Source organism: Zingiber officinale, chromosome 1B, assembly GCF_018446385.1.
Source record: "Zingiber officinale cultivar Zhangliang chromosome 1B, Zo_v1.1, whole genome shotgun sequence".
Lineage (NCBI taxonomy): Eukaryota > Viridiplantae > Streptophyta > Magnoliopsida > Zingiberales > Zingiberaceae > Zingiber > Zingiber officinale.
In genome coordinates, this window is record NC_055986.1 from 118,607,373 (window position 1) to 118,626,731 (window position 19,359).

At 35.3% G+C, this 19,359-nt stretch overlaps 1 protein-coding gene across 3 annotated transcripts; it reads right to left on the minus strand.

Annotated features, from left to right (window-relative positions):
- Positions 1-529: 529 nt before the first annotated feature.
- On the minus strand, positions 530-1,728 carry LOC121991351. 3 transcript variants are annotated; one of them, XM_042545449.1, is made up of 3 exons: positions 1,615-1,728; positions 1,116-1,528; positions 530-1,025 (listed from the first exon to the last, which is right to left on the minus strand). In XM_042545449.1, exons 2-3 carry the CDS (start codon positions 1,522-1,524, stop codon positions 700-702), a joined length of 735 nt encoding a protein of 244 aa, XP_042401383.1. In that variant the 5' UTR covers positions 1,525-1,528; positions 1,615-1,728; the 3' UTR covers positions 530-699. The 3 variants fall into 3 exon arrangements, with proteins under 3 accessions (XP_042401383.1, XP_042401326.1, XP_042401439.1); XM_042545392.1 differs by having other exon boundaries at positions 1,116-1,692; XM_042545505.1 differs by having other exon boundaries at positions 530-1,022; positions 1,116-1,669.
- Between the last annotated feature and the right edge of the window lie 17,631 nt (positions 1,729-19,359).

The window sequence follows — 19,359 nt, forward strand, 5'->3', positions numbered from 1 at the left end:
TGGTGATTTGTCTTCATCACCGTATCAAACTCCAAATATTGTGGGCCTTCAAGTAGCAACCAATCTTAAACCATATGGACTGTGCTTGCTCCGATGGCCAAGCGAACTAATTGAACCGAATAACTCCATTAATTTTCTCTCCCCATCTCATCTAATAAATGTAGGCACATGGTTTGATGGAACCGTGGACCATCGTTGCATCTCCAAATTGCTCTCTCTCCGCCATGACGCCATTCATTCATTAACAGCATATAAGAACAATGTGTACGTGTTCCTCTCTCTAATTATTTAGAATTTGTTCCTGTAGATTCAATCTTCAATCAGATTCTTAGTAACATTCAGCAATTCATTCTCCAGTTATAATTCGTCGACCATTATTCGGGTGAGATAATTAATTATACCTCTAGGCTTTAGGCTTAATATATATAATCAATCACTAAACCCAGAATACAGTAAACAATGTCTTTATTAATAAACTTCAATGTTGTGGCATACATACTATGAAACTAATGCACCATTGACTATTGTAGAATTCATTAAACAGAGGCAAAAAGAAAGCTGAGATGGAATAAGGATTTTGTCTTTTCTTTTGGCGTTATATATGTTCAGACCAGAGATTGTATCCAGAAAATGATAGATATGTGCTGTAATTAAGCAGCTAATCCCACAATTAGAATGGATATTTTATTTACAGGTTAATTACAGTGAATCTAGAACATCAACTAGGATTTCTTCTCTGATCTCCTCAAAGATGATCTGCTCAATCTCAACTCCGACCTCTGTTTCTTCAACTTGGAACTGTGTCCATTCTCTCCTGGATTTGGCTAAATCTGAAGCTATCAGATGCGCTAAATTGTCCCATGACAGAATTCCCACCTCAATTAAGTTTCCTCTGCTGTCCACAAAGTGGTGTGGCTCGAAGAAGCACCTCCTCCTGGTTTTTTGTGGATCCATGCAAGCCCATGGAGATTCACTTCTCTCAGTTGGCGAGTCAAAATTCGAACTTGACGACACCTCTTCCTCTGCTGTGGCAATAGAATGTCAACATTGTGAAAAAGATTAAATTTTGTTAAGAATTAAGAGGTAAGTTGAAAGAAAATTTTTTAAAAGAGTACCTTGTAGCTCAAGAACTGATACAGGACTAAGCACCTCCTTGTCCAGATCTTCCTCTTCAGTGCCACAGGAAGTAGATAGCCTGTGAAATTCAACTGCCCTTTTGTTGTCTTTGATTGGCCATCTCCAGGCTTTTCTTATCAGCTTAGTGTAGGCAAATTTGTTGAGCAGGCATCTGAGAAGTCCACCCCTGTTCTTCCTCCAGCCATATATGCCAAATATTCTTAGCTTCCTGCAACTGCAAGAACTACTTCCAGGCCAACAAATGGATGTGACAGTGCCTTCCATTGCTCTGCTGTCGGAGTAGCCATGCTCCAACAGGTAGACATCGAGCAGAAATGGCTCCTGTTGCTCCTCCAGAAGCTCGAAAAGCCTTCGGACAGGGTGCATTGGGTTGGGAACAGAAGCCATGTTGCTAGTAAGTTGTCAAACAAAGACATGATTTGTGCTCATTGAAATTATGATTTAATGCAAGAATGAAGAGGATGAGACGAGACATACTAACGTAGGGCGAACGAGAAGCGAAGGTGGGCAAGAGGGAGTTTAGACAAGTAGGGAGGTGTGCCCACTTTATTGTTTGGTAGTAAGAGCAAGCATGTGTGCCATGAGACAACATATAGGGCCAGTATAAACAGATTGAATTGATTTTGTTGGTGGGATTTGAATTTATTGGTACCAGCGAGCTTGAGCTTGGCCTCTACTCCTGAAATTTAGCACGATGTTGATCTGATCGAGATATCAGAACACTACTTAGGAACGATACGGAGGTACATGTTATAGAAATTTCCATGGAGTTGACCTTGCAAAAGTGCCTGGCAATAGGTTTGCCATAAATTGGCAATCTTGTGTTGAATTCTTCAGGTTTTTAACCTCTGTTTTTTTTTTCTCTTCGTTTGCATGCTTCGGACTGATAGGAATTTTAGGATTCCTAGGATCGTGCAACAACATAGAATCATTAAGAAAACGATTCAACAATCCAACACAGGATCTTATTGGAACTGAGCAAAAGCGAAAGCATAAAAATATAAATCATAAATCCGCACCTTAATCTAGACACAGCTTCATCCTATCATCACGGGAAGAACTTGAAGATCAAAACTAAAATTAGCCGCAGGGAGTGATCTTCCAGAGGTGAGAGGTTGACGGAAAACTCGTTAGCTACCTATCAATGCTAATAGTTATGGGTTATTGGGTTTCACACATATGAGTCCACATTCAATAATATACATACCCGCATTCAAGATATAAATTAGATCATTTTAACGGATTTTTCCTAAATGGCAAAATCTATATGTTAACAATTAGTATATTAGTCCATCTAATAGAGACTAAATCTAACAATCTCTTACTTGATCTACATGTAATATCATACCCTACCCACAATACTTTAGTTGAACACAATAATACCAAAAATTTTATGAATTAAATACCCATATAATCAATCTGATTTATTAACTTCATTGATATATAATTAAAAAGTCATAACTACTATAATTATAATAAATCCTACAATAATCACAATATCAATATCATTAATGACATATATCAAGATATGGATATGTAATGTAAGAAATGCATGATTATTTTCAGCTGATCCTCCTTATAATCCATAAGAATCTAAATCATGTTTACGAACATCTTATGCCAAACCACGATAATAACCATGATTACAACTTTATGACTTAAACTAGAGTCTCACATCATATTTATAAGCACCTTATGTAATACCACATTAACAAATCATGATATTTTCATTTAGAGTGTTAACAAACCAAAATACACTTGTATTTTTAAACCTTAATGTATACAAAAGATCGAAATGTGCATGTGCCCATAAACATAGTGTATCAAATACTAAATATAGACTCTAACTAAATGGGTACTTTATCCAAAAGAATAACCCCTCATATTCATCACATACTGATAAAACACTTTAGATAATAATCACTTGGCGAGCGGATCTATCAATATGGAATCTGTCTATATATGCTTTATCATCACCTGACTACTCTAAACTCTTTCTTTTACTATCAGAAATTTGATATCAATGTGCATTAACTTCTAGAAATTTTGGTTGTTCTTGGACTATAGTTCTATAATTTTATTATCATAGTTGATTCTCAATGATCTATCAATATCATCAACGATCCATAACACTATGATGAAGTTCTACAGTTATATCCCTTGATTAGATGGTTCAAAGCAGACTATTAATCCTACTTCCAATATGGAAGTTATTATAAGCATTTATTTGACGTTTTTCCATGATATAACACCTCCAGTTAACATGAAGACATACCTTGAGATAGACCTTCTGTTGTCCAAGTATCCAACAAAGTCAGAATCTGAATATCCAACCATCTTCAGTTGACATAATCTCCGATATGTGAGCATGTACTTCTTAATTATTTGAAAATATAACAAAACCCTCTTTACGACTTTCCAATGCACATGTCTAGGATTACTAAGATTATCTACCTAACATCCCCATAATATATATAATATTTAGAGGCGTACAAACTTGTACATACATAAGACTCGCTACAATTGATGCATAATGAAGTTTCTGTATTTCTTTAATTTTAGGTTCATATTGTACAAGTTAAACTTGTCACCTCTAGACACCGGAGTGTCGCTAGGTGTACAATTCTACATGTCATACCGAATAAGCATCTTTTCAATATAAGCCTTTTATGAAAGTCCAAGAATGTCTCTTGAATGATCATGATAAATCTATATATCTAATATAAAGGATGTTTTACAAAGATCTTTCATTTCAAATTTTCCTGATATAAATGACTTTATTTCATGTGGTAAATTTTTATTATTACTTGCAAGTAAAATATCATCCATACAGAACAAGAATTATAAACTTTCTCTCACTAAACTTGACATATATACACTAATCAACGGGATTCTCCTCAAAATCAAATGAGGTAATCACATGATCAAATTTCTTATGCCACTAATAGGATGTATGTTTTAAACCATAAATGGACCTTTTCAATTTACATATTAGATGCTTTGAATCCTAAGAATCAAAGTTCTTCGTTGCATCATGTATATAATTTTCTCAATATCACCATTAAGGAATATAGTCTTAACATCTATTTGGTATAACTCCAAGTCATAATGAGTTATAAGTACAATGATTACTCTAAGGGAGTTTTTCATCAAAATCAACAAAAATATCTCCTTGTAATTAATGTCCTCCTTTTGAGTGAATCATTTGGCAACAAGGCGAGCTTTATACTTTTCAACATTGTCTAATAAATCCCGCTTAATTTTAAATATTTATTTACAACCAACAGGCTTCACCCCTTTAGGCAATTCGATAAGTTCTCTTACGCCATTGTCCACCATGGACTTCATCTCTTCATTCATAGCTTAATCTACCTTTTAGGATTAGAACATTATTTGATTTCTTGGGAAGAGACAAAATTGCTTTCCAACCATATATTAAACTCATGCTCTTAAAGATAAACATAATCACAAGAGACCATGGATCTCCTTTCCCTTGTGCATCGTCTTAAAGACACTTGTTGTTGAAGTTGTTGAGGTTCTTACTCATCTATATGAGGTAGTATCTCAATCTGAACGGAAGGTTCCTCCAATTGCATTGGAAATAATACGAGAATATCTTGATTCACTACTCCCATGGGATATGCAATATTCACAATGTAGGGTATGGATGTCATACTCCTATTCATTGCACTAGTAGTGACTTCAATAGGATTGCCAATGCTTTCTCAAAAGATATATCCTAGAGTTTATTGCTTTCACTATCCTCAATAAACTTGACATTACTAGTCTTAAAAAAGAACCTACTCGATGGAATATAAAACTTAAAGCCCCTCAACATTTTAGAGTAACTCACAAAATGACAGCTAACAATCCTTGAGTCTAATTTCTTTTCATTAGGCCTTTAAGACCTAGCCTCAGCTGGATAAAACAAATGTGTAAATTCCTAATGCTAGATTTCTTACCCGTCCATTACTCGTATGAGGTGTGTTGGTGCAAGGAGTACCAGAATCAAATCTAGGTTTTTTATATTGTTAAAGGTTCAAAGTTAAGTCTTCTTATGATGTAATAGGTTTACCAAGTGTGCAGATTGAAGGACTTGATGAGTCTAAAAGATCAGACACTAGGCTAGAGTCTAATTAGGTCAAGAGAACTAGATAACTCACAAGAAACCCAAATAGGTCAGAAAGGACCAGATATTTGGTAGGAAGTCCAGTTACATCAATAGGATGTGACAATAATTAAAGTTTAGATGAGATATCTGACAGAAAGACCTAGTGAGTTAAACATTGACTCAAATGATTCTACAAATAGTAAGTTAGGTAACCAACTAGCGAAGAGAGATCTAGTGAGGAACAAGTCCAGCGGGACTGTAGGCACTAGTCCAATTTAGATCTATTTTAGAAATCTAAGTTAAAACCAAAACTAGATCCTAGTCGTGTTAGACAGAATCTAATTCATAGTTTTAGTATGTGTGCTAACTCTATTTTGTAGTTATTTTTGTTATTTAGCAAGAGCTTAGAGCAAAAAAATGAAGTTCAGATGAACAGTGCTCGAGGCACCTCATATGATTGGAGGTGCTCTGGATGGATGGAGGCACCCTAAAGAAGATAAACTTTGATGATGAATTTGTTGGTGCAGTTAGCACTGATGGTTTAACTCAGATTTTGATGAATGACAAATTAGGTTAAGTTAGGTTTGTCGTTATCTAACACTCTGACCGAGTGTGCAGGCGAAGTCCAGACAGGTCGACGGGCTGACCAGATGTCTGACACGAAGTCCAAGCGGGTCGACGGGCTGACCGGACGCTTGGCACGAAGTCCAAATGGGTCGACGGGCTGACCGGACATTTGGCACGAAGTCCAAGCGGGTCGACGGGCAGACCAGACGCTTAGCATGAAGTCCAGCTAGGTCGACGGGCTGATCGGATAGATGGCGAGAAGTCCAGACGGGTCGAAGGGCTGACCGGACGTCTGGCAGGTGAGTAAAGGTAAGTCACTGGAAGGGAGTGACTGTGAGGACGCGTTCCCGAGAAGGGAACATTAGGCGTCGATCCGGCTTAGATCCATTTCGGATATCTAAGTCGAGATCGTGACTAGATTCCGATCTCGGAAAGACGGAATCTAAGTCATACTCTTTATGTTGAACTTATAAACTGTGCTAACACTTTATTTTGCAGGATACACATTATATATTTGCCTTGGAATAACCTTGTCTTGCAGGAGAAGGACTTTCTGGAGAAAGGAGGTCCGGGCGCTCGGAAGGGATCTGGGCGCCCGGAGGCAAACTTTATCCAAGACGTGGCGTCGACACGTGGAGCTCGCTGGTTGGGACTGCTACGTTACACCAGGGCGCCTGGAAGGGATCCGGGGCGTCCCGAGCCTCCTATATAAGGAGGGTCAAAGGCGGAGCTCAAAACAACAACTCTGAATTGACGATCTACTCTCCTGCGCTCCTATGACGTTGCGATGTCACTCCGACAAAGCTTCAATTTCTTTATTATTGCTCTATTGTCGGTATTTTACTTCTATCAATTCTTGTACTTAACTCTTTTGAAATTATTATTCGAATTGATAGTGATTGCCCAACGAAAGTACCCAACGAGTACGGGTCTTAGAGTAGGAGTCGACACAGGCTCCGAACCAAGTAAAAAGGTTCTGTGTTAGCATTGTTTTACTTTTCCGCTACGCCTACTCTCGACAAATTTTTGTAATCGATATTCACCCCCCCTCTATCGAACGATCACGATCCAACAAGTGGTATCAGAGCAGGTACCGCTCTGATTTGGTGTAACCACCAATCAGACAAGGGGGTGATCTATTTTTTAGATTTTTTTCTCTTGCTTTCGGATTTCAATTTTTCGTATAATTCCAAACTGGTATTATTACCTTTTTGGAAATCTCCTTCCGTCTTAATTAAATCTAAATTGGTGCAACACTAATTTAGTTATTTTTATTTAATTCTTCCCGCACTACTAATCCAAGACCAAGTCTTGGAACCTCTCTATTGTCGATTAAAATGTCGCATATCGAGGGCTTCAGCACAGTGCGACCTCCCCTTTTCAACGGGGATGATTTCCCGTACTGGAAGAAGCAGATGAAGGTTTATCTCAAGACAGATTTCGACCAGTGGCTGAGCGTCACAAAAGCTTACAAACCGCCAGTTGACAGCTCCGGGAATCTACTGGATCCTGAACAATGGACATCAGACATAAAGAAGAAGGCATCAACAGAGAACAAGGCGATCAACACATTACAATGCGGATTAACAAGAGAAGAACTGAACCGGGTCAGACCGCATCAGAATGCTAAAGAGCTATGGGATAAACTGATCGAGTTGCACGAAGGAACTAGCGACGCTAAGGTAACAAAAAGGGATTTATTATTAAATAAAATATTTAATAAAAAAATGCAGGAAGGAGAAACAGCGAGTCAGCTGCACGCGAGGATCAAGGATATCCTCAACGGGCTCCACGCAATAGGCCACCAGATGGACAACAGAGACTTAATCAGGTATGCGTTAAACGCATTTCCACATAATAGTTTGTGGGCATCCATAGTGGATGCCTACAAAATTTCTAAGAATTTAACTAAACTTAAATTAGATGAATTGTTTTGTGAATTGGAGTTACATGAGCAGACTAACACTGGAGCAGAGAAAGGTGCTGCCTTATATGCAGGTTCCTCAAAGAAGAACAAGCCTGAACCTAAAGAAGACTCTGACCAGAGCTCTGAAGATGAAGAACACCTGGTGAACCTGGTAAGGAAAATATTCACCAGGAGGAAGAGAAGCTTCAGCAAGAAGGATCTACAAAAGATCAGTTCTCCAGCCGATTCGAGGAACGTAACATGCTTCAGATGCAACAAAAAGGGGCACTACAAGAACGAGTGTCCAAGACTGAAGATCAACAAACTGAAGCATACCAAAAAGAAGGCCCTCAAAGCGACGTGGGGTGACTCCTCCTCGGACAAATCGGAAGCAGAAGATAAGAACACCAGAGCCACCTCGCGCTGATGGCCCGCGAAGCAGAGTCGGAAGACAAATCGGAAGACAAATCGGAAGATGGGTCCAAAGCTGAATCGAGCCACGAGTCCGTACTCGTTTCCGAAGGTTCCGAAGAGGTATTCCTAACCTTAAACCGAAAGTTTTTTAAAATTATTTCTTGCTTAAATAATAAGTTAGTTAAATTAGAAAATGAAAACAAATTGCTCCTCGAGGAAAATCAAATCCTCAAGGAACAAGTTGTAAATAATAAACCAACTCAAGATCTAACACTTGAGGAGGAGAATTCATCATTAAAATTAGAAATTAATAATTTAAAAAATATGTTAGAAAAATTTACTACTAGATCAAAAAATTTAGACTTAATCCTAAATAATCAAAAAGCATGTTACAATAAACCGGACTCGGAGATAAGTCGAACTCAAATAAAACTTTTAAATCATTAATAACCCAATACAAACCAACGAATAAAGCCTAGGTTCCGAAAGCGTGTTTGACCACGCAAATAGGACATAACCAATATTATATCCCTAAAGATAAAATATATTACGTAAAGTCAAATAAACCAAATCAAAAATCAAAATACAAACCTAAATCAAAATATTTAAAATCTAAATATATTAGAACTCACCAAAATTTAAACTATCACCAAGTAAAGTATAATTATAAAAGAAATAGACATAAACCTAGAACTAAAAATTAAATTAATGGCCATTAATTCAGGGGGAGGCTCCAGAATAGCTGACACTTCCAAAACTAACCTACCCGGCAGGGTAACCCTAACCAACCTACCCGACACGGTAATTAGGACTAGTTAAAAAGGGTTCAAGTTTAACTTGAAAAATGGTACTGGTGAAGTTTTGGATGATAATACGTTAAGGAAGCTTAGTATATGCATGTCTAGGAAGATATGGCTTCGACCTGGTGCATTTGGCTAAGTGGAACTGACCGAAGCTACCCTTTATAGATCCTAACCAGTTAGACCAAGGTTTTGTACTAAGTCCAGTGGATATGACTATTTGAAAAACCTCGAAGGCATCATTACTCTAATGATGTCCAAGTGACTCACCATAGCCCAGAAGTTTATCCGGAGAACGCCTATTTGTTGAACCCAAAGCTAACCTGAATCTAACACAAGTTAAAAACAAACCCTAAAATTGAACCTAGTTCATCTCACAAAATTATAGGATTCTCTGATTGAAAATTTAGATCGGGTGAGATGACTAATTTAAATTTAAGATTAAAATTAAATCTAGAAATTTAAAATTTTATTTTAATCTTAAAAATTTATTTTAAAATTAAATTTAAAAATTTATTTTAAACTTAAAAATTATTTTAGATCAAAAAGTATCTTAAAACTTACTTTAACTTAAAAAAATTTTAAAAAAAATATTTTAAAAAATATTTTAAAAACTTTTAAAAATCATTTTAAAAATTCGTATAAAAAATTACTTTCTTTTAAAACTTTTAAAAATTATTCTAAACAATTCTTTTAAAAACATTTAAAAATTATTTAAAAAAATTCTTTTAAAAATTATTTTTAAAACTTTTAAAAATTCTTTTAAAAATCATTTTAAAAATTCTTTTAAAATTTTTTAAAAATCATTTTAAAAATTCTTTTAAAAACTTTTAAAAATTCTTTTAAAAACTTTTAAAAATCAATTTAAAACATTATTTAAAAAATTATTTTAAAAACTTTTAAAAATCATTTTAAAAATTCTTTTAAAAATTATTTTAAAAATTCTTTTAAAAACTTTTAAAAATCATTTTTAAAATTTTTTAAAAATTATTTAAAAAACTTTTAAAAATTCGTTTAAAAACTTTTAAAAATTCTTTTAAAAATTCTTATAAAAAATTATTTTAAAAATTATTTTCAAAACTTTTAAAAATCATTTTAAAAATTCTTTTGAAAACTTTTAAAAATTCTTTTAAAAATTCTTTTGAAATTCTTTTAAAAATTCTTTTAAAAATTCTTTTAAAAAATTTTAAAAATTCTTTTAAAAATTATTTTAAAAACTTTTAAAAATTATTTTAAAAAATTCTTTTAAAATTATTTTAAAAACTTTTAAAAATCATTTTAAAAATTCTTTTAAAAATTCTTTTCAAACTTATTTTAAAAACTTTTAAAAATTATTTTAAAAACAATTAAAAATCATTTTAAAAATTCATTTAAAAATTATTTTAAAAACTTTTAAAAATTCTTTTAAAAACTTTTTAAAATCATTTTAAAAATTCTTTTAAAAACTTTTAAAAATCATTTAAAAAAATTCTTTTAAAAATTCTTTTAAAAACTTTTAAAAATCATTTTAAAAATCTTTTAACTTAAAAATTAGTGTAAAAAAAATATTTTAATTTAAAATGCATTTCAAGTAAACTTAAAGTTAGAATAAAATAAAAAATTAAATTTAAATTACATTAAAATTTATTAAACTAAATCTAAACCTTAATGACATTATTAACAAATCATTAAAATTTTATAAACTTATGACTATAAACTTAATAAGTAAATAATTGAAGTACGAACTTCAAAAATTAACTCTAATCTAAATTAGATTTGACCTTACATTAAATAGTTAGTTAATACTTAACCTTAATTTAGCTCAATAAATCTTAATTTTAACGTTAATCAAAATCTTAATTTAACTATAATTAAATCATAATTTATCATTATTAACAATTGAAGTATGAACCTTAACATTGTTTAATAACTTTAATAAATTAATACTAATTCTAAACTTAGCTAATCCTAATAAATTCAGAGGGAGTATCAAATTCAGGGGGAGAAATAAATTAAGGAAGAGTAATAAATAAATAAAAAAATATATCAAATTCCGAGGGAGGTTCACATCTTTTTATATTTATCAAAAAAAAATCTTTTTATTTCCCTAATTTTTTTTTCTTATATTTTTTTAAAATTTCTCTTTAATTTTTTTTTTGAAAATCCTACCTCAATTTAAAAAAAAACAAAAAAAAAAATAATCCTACTTTGAATATTTTTAGCAAATGTTTTCAAAATTTTATGTCAAGTTCAGGGGAGGATTAAATCAACTTATTTTCATACTTAGTACTAAAATTATTTTCTCCGCCTTAAATGTAATTTAAAAAAAAATGTCTTTTCTTAAAAATATTTTTTAAATCTAATCTTTGGAAATCTAATTTGATAAATCTATTTTTGAAAACTAGCTTTTATAAACCTAAGTTTTTAAATTGGATTTTATAAACTAAGGTTTTGAAAACTGAATCTTTTACAAACTTAGTGTTGAAAAATAAATTTTAATCAGTTTTGAAAAATAGATTTTTCAAACTTAGTTTTGAAATTTTGATTTTGAAAACTCATGTTTGAAATATGTTTCAAAGTTGAAACTTATTTTGAAAATTTAAACCTTGATCTTGCAATTTTGGTTTTGAAAACTCATATTTAAAATATGTTTCAAAGTTAAAACTTATTTTGAAAATTTAAACCTTGATCTTGAAATTTTGGGTTTAAAAACTCATGTGTGAAAAGTGTTTCAAAATTGAAACTCATTTTGAAAATTTAAACCTTGATCTTGAAACTTTGGTTTTAAAAACTCATGTTTGAAAATTTAATTTCTTGAAATTTGAAACTTAAACGCTTATGTTTGAAAATTAGACTATCTAAACTTAACTTTCCTAAACTTATACTTGAATATTAGTTTTAAAAACTTTCTCTTTGAGTTGGCAAATTCATCTAATTTTGCAAAAAATATCTTTAAAAAAAAATACTCAAAATATACTAAGTTATGTTGCTAAATTAAGTATTTTTCAAAACTTAGTTAAGTTACTATATGGTGAAATTTAAAACTCCCCCAAGTTGATTTGACATCATTTCTTACAATTTTTAATTGGTCTGTACTCTGTATTGTTGCTTACTTAACTTATGTCCTTATTTGATGAATGTCAAAGGGGGAGGGATAGGTGGTTAAGTTAGAGCAACAAAATATCAAATTTAAAAATTAAAAACTAACTTAAACCTTAAAAATCATGCTTGGTTTTTGCATATCTTTTCACTAACTTAACCAGGTTATCATTCCATCAAAAAGGGGGAGATTGTTGGTGCAGTTAGCACTAACGGTCTAACTCAGGTTTTGATGAATGACAAATTAGGTTAAGTTAGGTTTGTCGTTATCTAACACTCTGACCGAGTGTGCAGGCGAAGTCCAGACATGTCGACGGGCTGACCGGATGTCTGGCATGAAGTCCAAGCGGGTCGACGGGCTGATCGAACGCTTGGCACGAAGTCCAAATGGGTCAACGGGCTGCCCGGACATTTGGCACGAAGTCCAAGCGGGTTGACGGGCTGACCAGACGCTTGGCACGAAGTCCAGCTAGGTCGACGGGCTGACCGGATAGCTGGCGAGAAGTCTAGACGGGTCGAAGGGCTGACCGGATGTCTGGCAGGTGAGTAAAGGTAAGTCACTGGAAGGGAGTGACTGTGAGGACGCGTTCCCGGGAAAGGAACATTAGGCGTTGATCCGGCTTAGATCCATTTCGGATATCTAAGTCGAGATCGTGACTAGATTCCGGTCTCGGAAAGACGAAATCTAAGTCATACTCTTTATGTTGAACTTATAAACTGTGCTAACACTTTATTTTGCAGGATACATATCATATATTTACCTCGGACTAACCTTGTCTTGCAGGAGAAAGACTTTCTAGAGAAAGGAGGTCCGAGCGCCTAGAGGCAAACTTTATCCAAGACGCGGCGTCGACACGTGGAGCTCGCTGGTTGGGGCTGCTACATCACATCAGGGCGCCCAAAAGGGATCCGGGCCGCCCCAAGCCTCCTATATAAGGAGGGTCAAAGGCGGAGCTCAAAACAACAACTCTGAATTGACGATCTGCTCTCCTGCGCTCCTACGACGTTGCGACGCCACTCCGACAAAGCTTCGATTTCTTTATTATTGCTCTATTGTCGGTATTTTACTTCTATCAATTCTTGTACTTAACTCTTTTGTAATTATTATTCGAATTGATAGTGATTTCCCAACGAAAGTACTCAACGAGTACGGGCCTTGGAGTAGGAGTCGACACAGGCTCCGAACCAAGTAAAAAGGTTCTGTGTTAGCAGTGTTTTACTTTTCCGCTGCGCCTACTCTCGACGAATTTTTGTAATCGATATTCACCCCCCTTTATTGAACGATCACGATCCAACAGAATTAACTTTCAGTAATTGGAGGTACCTGTTGGTGCAATTGACCTCTAGGGTTTTGATGTTTGATAATATGACCAAGGGTTGACCTAAACAGGACTTGATGTTTGGGAGAGAGAAGTCTAGTCAGGACTAGGTGACTAGCAAAGGTAAGTCTTAACCAAAGGTTAGGTAGTGAAAGTCCCGGTGAGTGAAGTCGGACTCTAGTGAGTGAAGCTAGGTGGTGGAAGTCCCGGTGAGTGAAGTCGGGCCCTAGTGAGTGAACCTAGGTGGAGGAAGTCCCGGTGAGTGAAGGTGGGCCCTAGTGAGTGAAGACAGACCCTAGTGAGTGAAGCTAGGTAGAGGAAGTCCTGGTGAGTGAAGTCAGACAATGGAAGTCCGTGTGAGTGAAGCTAGGCAACCCTAGGAGGTAACCCTAGGTTATACTTGATATTTGTTAATATTGTACTAACTCAGTGTTGTAGGGAAGCTCAGCTAGGTTGATGGGATGACCAAGTAGCTGACGCGAAGTCCAGACGGGTCGAAGGGATGACCGGACGTCTGGCAGGTAAGTTAAGGTAAGTCACTAGAGGGGAGTGACTGTGAGGACGCGTTCCCAGGAAGGGAACATTAGGCGTCGATCCGACTTAGATCCATTTTGGAAATCTAAGTCAAAATCGTGACTAGATTCCGGTCTAGAGGAGATGGAATCTAATTACTATTCTTCTTTGATGATAAACTGTGCTAACACTCTATTTTGTAGGATATATATTTAACTCGGACTAACATTTTCTTACAGGAAGGAAACCGCTGGAAAATAAGGGTCCGGGCGCCCGGAGGTGAATTTTATCCCCAAACGTCACTTCGCCGCGTGGAGATCCCTGGTTAGCTCGGCTACATCATATTCAGGGCGCCCGAAAGGATCCGGGTGCCCCGAACCTCCTATATAAGGAGGGTAGAGGTTAGAGTCAGTACAACAACGAAAGATCTACTCGTCTGTGCTCCTGCGACGCTGCGAAAGCTCTCCGACAAAGTGCTATTTCTGTTTCTGTCTTTTCTTATTTTCGATTTTGTTTTCTATACATAATTCCTTTACTTTAATTCTGTAATTATTCTTCGAATTATTAGTGATTGCCCATCGAAAGCACCCTTGTGTACGGGCCTTGGAGTAGAAGTTGCCAAAGGTTCTGAACCAAGTAAATCTTTGTGTTTGCTTTGGCTTATTTATTTCCCGCTGCTTACTCGATATTTTTTTTAATCGCTATTCACCCCCCCCCCCCTCTAGTGAAACTCTTCGATCTAACAGTACCTTGGGTTGATTGGAAGCACCTTAGAACTCACTAGAGGCGCCTCATGATCAGTCGAATGGAGGTGCCCCAAGTGGATAAAGACAGCAGATCTTGAATCAGATAAGCATTTATGGAGGCACCCTGGGACATTGGTGTAGGATTGTAGACACATGAGAGGGGGGGGGGGGGGTTGAATCATGTGATTTTTAAAACTTATCTTTTTTGAAGTTTAAAAAACAAATGTAAGTGCACAATGGAAGAAAATAGAAAATAAGAAAGAAAACAACATACATTTGGTTTTACTTGGTTCGGAGCTTTCAGCGGTCGTTTAGACCTTTCTTATGTGTAATCCACTAATAAGGAATCAAGTACATAGAACAAGAACAAGGAAGTATAACAACCTACACTTTCATGCAGTAATGTAAATAACTGAAAATAAGCATTACCAACACAAGGATGAGGAAATTGTTAGCTCGATTGTTGGTGTTGGTATACCGCCAGTGGTCGGATGTAGCCTAGTAGTAGTACAATAATATCACGAGGTTAGAGTGGCTGAACAATTGAGAATAAGCATAAAAGAGATGTAGAAACTAATATTTGAGACTGCTGTTTGAAGCTCCTTTTATAGGTATTTTTGGGTGCTTGGACCACTCCTGAGCGCCTAGACTAATGTATATTTGATCATATTTCATCGCTAGATTATCCACCTCCGAATGCCTAGACCACCCCCAGGTGTTTGGATTATTGACGTGGTTGTACCTCGGTAAAGCTCTATCCAATAGCCTCTATCCACTCCTGGGTGCTTGGACCACCCTTGGACTATTGGACGCTGACATAAACCGGCCAATTGGAGTCCGCCAACTTATCTATATGAGTAGTTGGGTTCGGGCTAATCCAGACACCTACACCAATTCGGGGCGCTCGCAGGCCTCCGGGCAAATGGAACCCTTTTTTCCAACTTTCGCTTTCCTGTACCATAAAGTTAGCACAACAAGCATAATATAAAAAAAATATTTTGACAGTCTCAAAATTATCTGGTCTTGACTTCGGATTTCACTGAAATCCTAGGTCAGACCAACGCTTACTATTCCCTCAACCGGGAACGCATCCTCACTTGGTCACTCTCCTCCAGTGCTTACTTTACTTACCATTTGCCAACTTACTTTACTTTTGACCCACCAAATTTTCCCATCAGATGCTCCATGGACTTCCTGTTAGATATCAACCTATTTGATCTTCCTATGCCTGTTATCAACTTAACTAGACTTCAGTCTAGTGTCATGTCTTATCAAGTCTTTCAGTCCTATACACTTGGTAAATAGATTAGAAAACACAACATCTAACTTTAACCATTTATCATACATCAAAATCTGAGTTTGATTATTAGTGTTAACTGCACCAACAATCTTTCCCCTTTTGATGTAATGACAAATTAGATTTAAGTTAGAAAAATATGAAAAAAGTAACAGCATAAAATGAGAAAATAATTGGCATTATGTTGATTCTCTTAACATTGTTATTTTTATTTTAGTTGAGTTATCATTTAAGATATTTGGCTATCTATTTTTCTATTTTAAATTATTTACCCTCCTCATTTGACATTCATCAAAACATGTATAATAGATAATAACCACAAACCTAAAAAAAATGAACACAAGTTTGGTTTCATATATATTTGAGGGAGAATTTTAAAAGATTTCCATGGAATTTTAAAATGTTTTATAAAAAAATTCAAAGTAGTTTTAAAAAGATTTTAAAAGTAGTTTTCAAGAAAAATTCAAAAATTTTCCAAATAAAAAATTGAGTACCACAAACTTGGTGAGCACCAAGCTTCCACTCACCTATACTGACACATTTTCAATTATCCCCATCAGATATGTACATGAGTGATAAGCTAATTATAGTGTTATGGTAGTTACTTTAATATCTTTTAGGCCTAACTTATTACAAATTGAGTAAGACATGAGGCTAACACTTGCCTCTAAATCATAAAAATCTTTTTTTATCAAAGTATTCCCTATCTTGTAAGGGATGGAGAAATTTTCTGGATCTTGGAGCTTTGGAGGTGTGGCATCTAGTAGCAAGGCGCTACTCTCCTCCATCAATGCTATCGTTTCATAGCCTCCTTTCCTTCTCTTGCTTGACATTATTTCCTTAAGAAATTTGGTAAACTTGGGCATTTCTTATAGTGCATCAATGAGTGGAACCTCAATGCACAAGTCCTTAACTTTCTCTAGAAATTTACCAAACTCTTCAACCCTTTTTAAGTTGGCCAATCTTCGAGGGAATGGAACTATTTGTGTTTGAATAGTAGGCGGAGAAGACTCTTCAACCTTTGCGGTACTCTCCTCCTTTTCTTTAGTGCCTACATCACTAGGTAGAGAAGGATAGAGCTCTCCATTGTTTTGAGTTCCATGACTTTCATTTGGGGATCTCCCAAGGTTCATCTACTCCTTAACTCAATCTTATTACAATACTTAATAAGATTTACATCTGTTTTCCCTAAAAATGTACTCGGTGCTCTTGCAAAAGAGGTAGTTATCTAAGCTATCTAGATATCTTGGATTTTCTGATGTTTCTCTACATTGTCTATCCTTTGACTCAATTGCTTTAATTCATTCTTTATCTTCTTTTGCTCAGTAAGAATTTCTTCAAGCATCTTTTCTATTCGGGATAATTGATAGCTTTGTGATGGTTGTTGTTGGTAAATTTATTATCTAGGTTGGCAACTCGGCTTTGCCCCTGAAGATGGACCTTGCTCCTGACTATTTTGATAAGAAAATTTGAATGATTCTTCCATCCAGGGTTGTATGCATTGAAATACGGATTGTTTTGTCTTTGATTGTAACTTAGTATTGCATCACACTGCTCAAGTTGATCTATTTGTCCATAAATGGGCCCTAAAGGGCAGGCTTCTTGAGCATAGTTTGTGCTTCCACAAGAGTCACACACACATATAATTTCATTAGCTGTACTAGTTCCCATATTCTCAAGCTTTTTGGTCAAGGCATCTAACTTTGTCGACATAAGAGTGATTGCATCTATATCAAATTTCTCAGACACCTTGACAAGATTTCTAGAGTAGGAGCCCACACTTTTTTTAGTCGTTCATTGATGATGGTTCTGAGTTACACTCTCAATAACATCCTTGGCTTCATCAAAACTTTTGTTCATTAGTGCCCCTCTAGCTGCAGAGTTAAGGGACACTTTTGTGTGGTAGTTGATGCAGTTATAAAAAATGTGTAGAACCAACCAATTCTCAAGTTTGTGATGTGGGCACTGCCTAAGTATATTTTTGAATCTATCCCATGTTTTGAATAATGATTTTGAATCTATTTGAAGCTTGCTATAAAATTCCTCGTATGAGCAGTTTTACTAGGGGATAGAACTTATCAAGGAATTGTTACTCACATTGCTCCCAATATGTGATGCTATTGGCTGGTAAGGATGTAAGCCACAATTTAGCCCAATCTCTCAAAGAAAAATTAAACAGCATTAGTCTGACGACCTCTGCAGGGACATCATTCATCTTCATGGTCCTACAAATTTCATAGAAGACTTCAAGGTACTGGTTCGAATCTTCATGGGGTCCTCCCCCAAATTGGTGTTGTTGCACCATTGTAATAACTGTAGGTTTTATTTCAAAATGATTAGCTTCAATGACCTGTCTCGTGATGCTTGACCTCGAGCCACGTGCATAAGGCGTTGCATAGTCCTTGAGAGGTCTATTTGCTATTTTTGAATGTGATTTCTCTACTTGTTAGTTTTGCAGGTTCTTTCTTTTATGAAATGTCCTATCAATCTCAGGATCAATAGGACACAAATTTCCTGCAATGTTAGTCCTATGCATACAAGAACAATACTAATCAATTAAATTTAAAGAATTAAAGTATAGAAAATTTGAAAATAGAGAAAAACATAATTTTAGAAATAGAAAATAAAATGCAAGGTAAGTGAAATGCAGAAATAGAACTAGAAAAAGTGCTGAAATATAAATAAAATATTTTCAAGATGTATACAAAGGAATGTGTAAGCAAATTTGTAAAAAAAAAAAGGAAAAAAATAGAATTTAGACTAACTCTAAATAAAAATTAATAAGTGTTATGTCAATCCTCGACAACGGTGCAAAAAACTTATTACGAAATCGCAAGTGCATGGCTACGTTGTCAGTAATAAAAATATCGATCTCATAGGGATTGGGAACACTCAAAGACTCACACCTAAAATTAGCTAAATTAATGAATTCTTGAAGAAGTATCTTGCATAAAAGTGAAATGTAGAAACAAAGTAAAGTGAACTAAAAATAAAGAGTGAGGAAGTTTTGATTAGCGAAATGTTCTAGGAGTTTCAGTTTCAATATGATGGGACTTAATGTAGTTGGCTTCACCCATTCCTTATTATCAATTCTCATACATGTAAGAAGCCTAACCAAATTTTTTGTAGGATTGATGACGTGCTAGAGGAGGAGGGGGGATGAATAACACTCGTGGTTAATTCGTTCATTTCGCAAAACACACAGAATACACAGAATACACAGCAGAATATGCTAACAAGCTTTCTTTTACTTGGTTTGGAGTCTGTGGCGACTCCTACTCCAAGACCTGCGATCATTGATCGCTTACGTTGGGCAATCACTATAGATCCAAAAATAGGTACAGATATTAAGTACAATTGCAATACAATAAAGTTACCGATAACAATAGAAATATAACTCTTTCGTCGATTGTCGGAGTAGCGTCGGAGAGAGCAACATTTGTTCGTTCATGATCTCGGAAATTCTGTTCT

Bases quoted from the DNA above. Each gene is read 5' to 3' on its own strand.
- LOC121991351 (XM_042545449.1), bottom strand. From the start codon at position 1,524: ATGGCTTCTGTTCCCAACCCAATGCACCCTGTCCGAAGGCTTTTCGAG. The intron at 1,026-1,115 runs GTACTCTTTTAA...CTATTGCCACAG, and splicing joins ATCAGTTCTTGAGCTACAAG to CAGAGGAAGAGGTGTCGTCA.